This window comes from Chenopodium quinoa, unplaced genomic scaffold (genome assembly GCF_001683475.1).
Source record: "Chenopodium quinoa cultivar QQ74 unplaced genomic scaffold, ASM168347v1, whole genome shotgun sequence".
Taxonomy (NCBI): Eukaryota; Viridiplantae; Streptophyta; class Magnoliopsida; order Caryophyllales; family Amaranthaceae; genus Chenopodium; species Chenopodium quinoa.
Window position 1 is genome coordinate 4,230,104 of NW_018744092.1, and position 9,631 is coordinate 4,239,734.

Genomic DNA, 9,631 nt, shown 5'->3' on the forward strand with positions numbered 1-9,631 from the left:
AAGAAGAAATACCATAGAGAATCAGTTAAAATAATTTCAGTTCAGCAAAAATAATTTTATATTAGTAATATTAATTTCAGTTCAGTAAAAATAATTTAATTTCATCAAAAATAATTTCAATTCAGTGAAAATAATTTCAATTAAGCAAATATAAAGTGAAGTGAACAGGGCCTTAATTGGTATGTACAATTGAGATTTGTCGTTTGTCATACACAACTTTGACCATATATATCATTAACATTCTATTAAGAGTAACAAATGTTTTATTACGTTGATATCTTGAAAGTAAGCATTGAGAGTAAACCAATAATAATAACAATTATTTATTTTTTGGTGTTTAGAGAGCCATAAGAGTGGGTGATGAGAATCGATTAGGGGAACTTTTGAAATCGGGAGGAAAACTATAACCACTTGATCGAGCTATCCCTCACTCCCCATAATAACAATTATTTATTAATATAACATAGAAAAATGTGGTCCAATTGGTATACAAATAGCGCAAAAGTTCAACTGTAGCAAAAAGCGATTATTAAAGAATATGTATCAATTCATATTTGATAAGACAAGAGATTGAACTAAAATAGAGGATTATAATGTTATCTTGACTTATGAGAAGATTTTCCTTTTTTTTTAAAAAAAAAAATAGGGAAGATTTTTCCATTCATTATTGTTCCTATTGGAAAAAAACTACTCCTTATGTTTAAGTTTTCTTTTTAAATTTTATATATTTATTAAAAGTGTTAAATTGGAGTTGGACTTATATTCAAACCTTTATTATTAAAAATCCTAAAACTTAGCTAAATAACAAAATAACCAAATTGAATGAATTTTTTGGTGAGAAATTGATCAATTATTCATTTATTTAGCTCCTTTTTTTTATTAAGAAAATAAATATTTTGAAGTTTTCTCAAAGAAATAAATTTAATAAATAAATACTACATCTGTTTCATATTATTTGTAATGATTATGAAACGAATGTAATAAATAAATAAATACAAGTAAACATTTGGAGTTTAATTTTTACTCCGTATTATTTTATTTTATTTAAAATATGTTAAAGTAGTCAACTATGAACAGTACTGTAGTATTACGTATGTTGGATGTCAGAGTAGCCCTCAAACTTTTTACTAATTGGGATGGGGTCCTACGATCACATAAGCTTCATCTATATTTTGCCAAGTATTAAAAATGTGTTTGTAAACGTCATTTTCGTACTTGGTTTTGATTTTTTTTTTTCCAGCTTTTATGCAATTTCAAATTTATCTCCATCTTAATTTAATCTATATTTTTTCTATTGTAAAATTTGAAATATTACACGTTTGAGTAATTTTGGACGCATATGCCATATTTGTTTGAGACTTTATAAGAGGGTAATTTCGTCATTTTTCTCTCTACTTTGCCAAAAAAAAAAAAAAAAAAAATGTAGCATTACATTTTTTGCCATCTTATAGCCAATATTGTAGTATTTTATATCCTCTTAATACACATAAATTAATATATATTTAATTAAGCACAAAAAAAAAATCAAATAATTGTACTGAGAATTATTCTTTTTAAATTTTTTTTTTTTTTTTTTTTTTTTTTTTTTTTACTAACATTATGTTTATGTTTCAAAGTAACAACTCTGTGCAACGCCCGGACCACACTAGTTTTTATATATTAAAAATCAAAGTCGTGTATTGACACGTGTGCTAGTGAAAGTGATGCATTTATTTAGATACAGTAAAAATAATATTTTTATTTTATTTGAATGACTTTAAAATTTACCTTTTTCCTCTATTCAATTTTTTATTTTTAACTTTCTTCCCATTTCATCAACATTAAATACCAAAATTACCTATCAGATATAAGTCACAAACATAGACCCCTTCCCCATCCCCACCCCAAGTTACCCTAACCCCAACAGAAAAGGACATAAATCAAAATTTAGCGCCCAACCCCAACAGAAAAGGACATAAATCAAAATTCAGCGCGTTTTCAATTTGGCTGGCCACACCGTGTGAATAAGATTACTTATTTATGGGTTACTTATTCAGGAGTCTCTTGGTCAGGGGTTATTTAGTCAGGGATTACTCGATCGGTCAGGGGTTACTCAATTGGTTCGAAATTACTCAATCGATTAGGGATTACTCAATCAGGAGTTAACTCTGAAAACTGAGTAACCCAAACTACATATAAAAATTTGGGATCAAAATTTCATACAACATAATTTTACAAAGTTACATTACCAATATAATCGCGCTTAAATTAAAAATTAATTAGTCCAAAAAAAGTTTAGGCAATTTGGTCAATTTGCCTATATATATCCGATTCCGATTCCCCTTTTCTCCCCATTCCCCAAAAACAATACACCCACCTCATATTCATCCATCATCACCTTACTCACGTCTTCTTCCTCTTTCTCTCTCCTCTCATTTCCCAATTATTCCTCCCGATTCCCCAAATTTAATCAAATTAATCCCCTAACTTCTGTATATTCGATTCAATCGGAACCCTAATTCCCGAATTTATGTTGAAATTGCCCAGAATTTCGATCGTTGTCATCTGAAAACCCTAATTTGTTTCCTTCTTTGGTGGTGTTTTTATTTGAAGAATCAATCATACGTATGAGCTGGTCGGTATTGAATCTGGGTCTGTCGTCGAATTCAAATCACTTCATTACTTGTCTTTTGATCTTTATTCTTCATTATTCACCTCAATTAAGCCCTACTTTGCTGTTTAATCTTAATCAACATAATTTTAATTCTTCATTATTATTATTATTATCATCAAATTCATCATCTTCATCTACCACGTCGTTTTTGTCGAATTCGACCTTAATTCTTCAGTCTAGTAATAATCCCAGATCATCATCATCATTCAATGGAGCTCAGAAACAAGAATAATCGCCAATTACGTCAAGGTATAATTTTCTCCTTTTTTTTTTGTTTTAAATTAATTTTTTAAATTTCTTTTTTGGGATATTTTTACTATTTCTGGGTGAATTTATTTTTGTAAGGAGTTTATTTGTCGGTTACTTATGGTGACCCCACTTATCGCAGTTATGTGGTCGGTGTGGTGGGTTGTTATGTGAAATCTTTACCATATCAATCACACGTTAGACGTTACTTCCTCGTGCCTTATTTAAACGTTCATTTTTTTTTTGGGTTTTAAAATTACATGTCTATTTTTATTTAAATAATATTTTTTTAACTATGTATTTTTTTTGATGAGTTGTAATTTTTTTACTTTTGATATCATTTCTCAGTACTTTCTCTCTCCATCTCCTGCCTTTTCTTTTTCTCTATTCCTCCCTAACCCACGTTTATATTTGTACTTTTCAATCATGGCTTTGAAGTTCCTTAGTTTCCGCCTAAAATGGGAATTAGACATGTAAATAAGTGAGGAGGAAGCACTTATTTTTTTTTTCTTTTTAATTTTCTATTTTTATCTTACTTGTATTATTGTTATATGATGATGTCGTTATTTTCAATGTGTACTTTATATGTAGTGATTAAAGCTTGATTTATTAGTTACCCTTAAACAAAAAAGTTAGAGTAATCAGTTTGAGTTACCCTTTGCTGCGCTTACCTTCCGCGGATGATGGTTGTACTTGTAGTCTCACAATCATATTCTTACCTTGATTTATCTTGGTTGACACCTCTTTAAAGCGCGTACGCTATTACTTCGTACACCATTTAAAACATCAATAAATTTAATTATCAATAAGTAAAAAGTACAAAAAGTTTGGTTAACATGAGTCTAACAATATATATATATATATATATATTTCAATTACATTATAAGTGGGAAAATTAAAATGTCGCATGTGAATATGTGATGCTAATTACATATGAATCCAACGAGTTCACGTTGTCTCTTGTAAATGATTTCAGCCTTCTTTAAACTTTATCTTAAGATGGATTAGATATGTTGATTTATATTTCTATTATAAAGGTAAGAAACTAAGAACAAGATTAAACATTAGGAAACCTTCCTCAGTCCTTACGAGGGGAGTTTCTAATGAGTAATATGGGTTGATAAATTGCTTCAGAGAACACACTTGTACTATGAGCTTTTGGAGATTGAGTATGGGCTCTGTTGTCTTACTAATTAACCTTTGGAGGTTTTAAGAAGACAGATGACAATGTGGGGTTTGACTTATTGATGATGTATGTTTGACCCAGTTTATCGTAACTAAGTTTTTGGTATGTCTACTTTATCTAAAGGTTGGATACTTGGATTCATTCTAGGCTGTTGATTAATTATTTTTGAAAGACCAGCTTGTATTTAAGAAATAGAAATAGAGTTATTTGGAATTTGTAAGTGCCTTTTTAATGAGGGTTGGATCTTGTAACTAATACCTTTTGGCAAATCTCTGCTATCTGTTAAAACTTGTGAAATATTTGTCATCTTAGTTGTTGAAATGTAGTCACCTAATGTCGGGAAGAGGAAGACGGGGCATGTGGATGTCGAATAGTTTATTACCAAAAGTCCAAAAGGTGATGATTATGTCCTTTGACGATGTGGATGTGCATGTCAAACAGTAAGGGAATGGTAAAAAAAGCTAAGAAGGCGCCTTTTAATATTTTATTTTTATTTTTATGGTAAAACAGTAAGCCAGTAATTGTGTCTGCCTTTTCACTTTCATATGGATTGTGTATCCTGCCTTAATGAAGAAGAGATTGAGAATGAGCAACTTCTTAATCACTTTAGACGATCTGCTCCTTTTGTGGTTTATACAAGGACCCAAAACTTTTTTAGTCTTCTTGAGTGAAGGTCTTGGCACATATAAATTGAACTCAAAGTGACAGCAAGTAGTTGTGGAATATAAATAATATTTTTGGATGAATGTTCTCAAGAAGACTTTTTGGAGGCTTGTTGGAGAACAGGAGAAGTAAAGGTTAGAGCCTTGTTGGGGGGTTTTTAACAGTTCCTCAATGGTTGTGACTATACATGAATATGTGAATAACCATATTGTTTTAAGTTTTGAACTTTCATGGTTTAATCTTGATCCAATACATAGTTATATTCACTTTACTTCTTGTTGTAATTTAGTTTTGATGGATTATGCAAATGTTCTGAACATACTTGTATCTTGCAGGTCTATGCTCTTCTGGCAATGAGGGGAGGCAGGGTGCCTCACCATCTGTCATAGTAATAGGTTCTGGTATGGCTGGTATTGCTGCTGCTCGTGCTCTTTATGACAATTCAATTCAGGTGCTTACTTAAATTACTCTAGATCAAACCTACAAATTGATGTTACTTCCTACTTTATTTGATGGGGACTGTTGATCTGTTGTATATTTTCTTCAAACTTGAATGTTTTAGGTTGTTTGATTTAGCAAGTTTTTTTGAAGTGCTGGAGAGGGGATATTTTTAATCTGTTTGTCTTCTTTTTACTTCCACGAGTATTTTTTTTTTTTTTTAATTTTAATTTTTTTTAATGATTCTTGTCTTTAGCTCAATATAGGAAAGAATAAGAGGCATTTATTGTGGAATTTGGAAACTTAAAGCATATCACTATATCAGTAATTGACTAATATGAAATGGCTCATTTGCCTGTATTTTTTTGTTGTCATGAAGAAGTAAATGCTATTTGTATTACTGTTTAAATTTAATGGGAAATGCCTTTTTTGAGCCCGTTTTTGGTTAGGATAGGACTGTTGGAGCTTCTCTTAACAGTCAATTAGGTGTATTAATGTTAGAGATCATGCATAGTCCTGCACTGCATTTTGATCATGTTGCTATATGTGTGGTATTTGCTGTATTTGGCGATGAAAACTTGAATATTATGTATTTTTTTAAAGGCTATTTCAGTTCTCAATGATATTCAGTTGCTGAAATTTTAGGTCACGGTGCTGGAGTCACGTGATAGGATTGGAGGTCGGGTATGCACAGACTACACATTTGGTTTTCCAGTTGACCTAGGTGCATCATGGTTAGTTTCTCAAGGACTTGAGTGATTATACATATTTTGGTATTTGTAGCTTTTGTTGTTCCTTCTCTCCCAATGACTGATATTAACTCATCAAGCTACTAATGATTCCTCAGGTTGCATGGTGTCTGCAATGAGAATCCCTTGGCACCTTTAATTGGCAGACTTGGCCTACCCCTTTATCGTACTAGCGGAGACAACTCTGTTTTGTATGACCATGACTTAGAGAGGTAATTCTTCTACAATCAACTCTGTTTCTTATGATGGTATTAATTTCTATTATCAGTTGATACATAATTGAAGTCTATTCAAGAATGAAGTTCTATCAGTTGTTCTTCAGGTGCTTCTGGGCCAAAATCTACACTTTTGGCTGGATGATTAATTTGAGTCTGAGTTTCTTATCTAATTTCCATCATTGAAAAGGTTGGTCTGAGAATCTTTCTGCCAGACAAATTTTTAGGTTCTGGAACTATAAGTTCACCCATGCTCAAGAGTCTTGACTTAAGAAAGCTCAGGATAAATCTAGTGATGCAGTCCTCATTCTGAACCTTAAAACCTGTGTAAATGGATGGGGTGGAATGGTGTATAATAAACAATTTTGAAAAAAAAATTGTGTATGTATCATTGCATCTCCACTTTCTCGAGATGCTTTTAGGCTTTTGTATATCTTTTTCACCTGATGAACATCATGATAGGGGGCAGGGGAGGGTGGTGGTAGGCTTTTTCTTGTCTAGTTTAATGTGTTTCATTAAGTATCACTACTAGCCTGACTTTTGATAGTTTGACAGTCAGTCACTCGGTTGTCAGAGGATTGTATTTTGTTTTATTAACTATAGTTGAAATATACCTTATGTTTTTGAGTTCTCAAGTGTTGTGTCCATGGATTTCTTTGATGTAGCTATGCCCTTTTTGATTTGGAGGGGAATCAAGTACCTCAGGAGCTGGTTGTCAAAGTTGGCGAAGCATTTGAAAATGTTTTAAAAGAGGCAAGTAGCAGTTCTCATATTGTTTATCATGAATACTGTTTTTCCCCTTAGAATGTCATTTTGGGGGTCACAATATTTACTCTGGTTGGTTTTTGATATTCAGACTGAAAAAGTACGAGAGGAATGCAAAGAGGACATCTCTATACAGGAGGCATTTTCGATTGTCTTTGAAAGGAGACCAGATTTGAGGTGAGTAGTATTTCTATTTGTTAAAAGTTATGCCTACTTGTTGTCAGGAAAGGATTCATTGCAAGTGATAATAACTACAGGTTAGAAGGGCTTGCTCATAAGGTACTACAGTGGTACTTGTGTAGGATGGAGGGTTGGTTTGCCGCAGATGCTGAGACCATATCTCTAAAGTGCTGGGATGAGGTATATATTGTTCTCTCTCTTCTTCTCCTCCTTTTGCTTTGTTATTAGTATTATTATTATTTTTTTATTATTACATATTTACATCTGTTTTGAAAGTTGTTATTCTTTCTGTTGTCCGTTGCATAAAGTTCTCAACACTTTTACTTTGACAAATTCCTTTTACTACCTTACTCCTCTTACCAAAATGTGTACCTCTTTCCAGTCTCTTACTTTACTCACCTTTTTCTTACACCCACCCACTTTTTTTACAACACTCTCGTCTCTCCTACTTTTGTCACTTTTTTTACACCCCGTCACCACTCACCAGTCTCCACATCAACTCTCTCCAATTGCCTCTATTAGTTCCAGATAGTAAATGTTGTGAACTTTAGGAAACCGAAGTATTATGCTGCTAATTCTGATGCATCATAGTTTGATGGTATCCAAGTACCTAACCTCTTAAACTAGGCACTTTTTTCCATTAAAAATGCCTTTTTACATTTGTTATTTATTCTGAATTTCTGTCGCTTCCTTGATCTGTAGGAAGTGCTCCTCCCAGGTGGACATGGGCTTATGGTGCGGGGATACCTTCCTGTTTTAAATACACTTGCCAAGGGTCTAGATATACGTCTGAACCACAGGTTAGAACATGGTATTTTCTTAAAACCTTTTATATTTCATACACCTTTGTCTAGATGCATGACTTAATGCTGTCATTGTTCTCCAGAGTCACAAAGGTCACAAGACATCATAACGGGGTGAGGGTAATGATAGAAAATGGCGGTACATTTATAGCTGATGCAGCAGTTATTGCTGTTCCTCTCGGTGTCCTAAAGGCTAATACAATTAGCTTTGAGCCAAAGCTTCCAAATTGGAAAGAGGATGCTATCTCCAATTTAGGAGTGGGAATCGAGAATAAAATAATTTTGCACTTTGAAAAGGTCTTTTGGCCAAATGTGGAGTTCTTAGGTGTAGTTGCAGAAACTTCATATGGATGCAGCTACTTTCTCAATCTCCACAAGGCTACCGGTCACTCTGTTCTTGTTTATATGCCTGCTGGAAAGTTGGCCAAGGACATTGAGAAAATGTCCGATGAAGCCGCTGCAGGTTTTGCTTTTAAGCAGCTGCAAACAATTCTTCCAGATGCATCTGCGCCTGTAAGTTCTCAACTCTTGTATTGATGTTCCATCTACCAGTTTGTGGGAAATGGATAACAATGTCAAGATCCTTCTTTTGGTTTGGTAGTCTTGACTCTTGAGGAACAATATTAACTTAATTTTGAAATTATGCATGTGGTTTATGCAGATTCAGTACTTGGTGTCACACTGGGGCTCTGATATAAACTCTCTTGGTTCCTACAGCTATGATAAAGTTGGGAAGTCTCATGATTTGTACGAGAGGCTTAGGGTTCCAGTAGATAACTTATTTTTTGCGGGGGAGGCCACAAGCGCTAGTTTTCCTGGTTCAGTTCATGGTGCTTATTCAACTGGCCTGCAAGCAGCCGAGGACTGCAGAATGCGTGTCCTGGAACGCTATGGCGAGTTAGATCTGTTCCAGCCAGCTATGGGTGATGATTCATTCAGCGTCCCCCTCCTTATTTCTAGGATGTGATCATGGAGAAATAATATTGTTTCTCTAAAGTGGAGTTTATTGCATGTAATCTGTTAAAGTGCAGCTTTGGTTAAGCCAATTGCTGTTCTACTTTGTACCTTATATCATATGTTGTAAACAAACTTCTCAATATCTAAATCAACGACTTTGCTTGTGTGTAAATGTATATACTCCGTACTATTTTTCAGTGATAGCTTGTCAAATATGAAGTACTTAAAATTAAGCAAACACGTTTCTCATTTGAAATATAGTGGGAAGTTGTCGATCCAGGAATCTGAAGCTGAAGCTGATTGAACCAAGAATGTATTAGCAACAGTTTCGTCGGTATTTAAAAGAACCGAGTTAAATCCCAAGTTGAATGATTATAGGTACGGATTGAAACACGGGTTGAGTTGTATGCGCACTACACAATGTATGGCGTTCAAAGAAGCCACGAGATGGGTAGAGTGAAGAGAGTATCAATGTCAATATAATCATTGTAGCAAAAGACTTCCTTTTGTGGGGTGACAGTGAAATAAACAAAGATACAAGAACCTGAAGAGGCTAACGTGAATAACGTGTATACATGAGTCGTTCCAAATCAGCTTGTTTGTTAACAACGTTTGTCAATGTATAACTTCAACTAGGGGTGGGACTTCGGTCTGGCGGTTCGGTTTGACCTCGGTTTGAGTCAGTTTCGGTTTGAAGCGGTTCGGATTGAAACGGTTTAGTTTAGCTGGCGGGTCGGTTTGGTTCGGTTTGGGTTAGTCAGGGCTCGGTTTGGTTT

At 33.7% G+C, this 9,631-nt stretch overlaps 1 protein-coding gene across 1 annotated transcript; it reads left to right on the forward strand.

Moving 5' to 3' along the window:
* The first annotated feature begins 2,312 nt into the window (after positions 1 to 2,312).
* LOC110691948 (probable polyamine oxidase 2) lies at positions 2,313 to 9,052 on the forward strand. Its single transcript, XM_021868930.1, has 10 exons — positions 2,313 to 2,902; positions 5,084 to 5,199; positions 5,832 to 5,920; positions 6,034 to 6,147; positions 6,816 to 6,903; positions 7,007 to 7,092; positions 7,173 to 7,275; positions 7,798 to 7,895; positions 7,982 to 8,411; positions 8,560 to 9,052. Exons 1-10 carry the CDS (start codon positions 2,863 to 2,865, stop codon positions 8,863 to 8,865), a joined length of 1,470 nt encoding a protein of 489 aa, XP_021724622.1. The 5' UTR covers positions 2,313 to 2,862; the 3' UTR covers positions 8,866 to 9,052.
* The last annotated feature ends 579 nt before the right edge of the window (positions 9,053 to 9,631 follow it).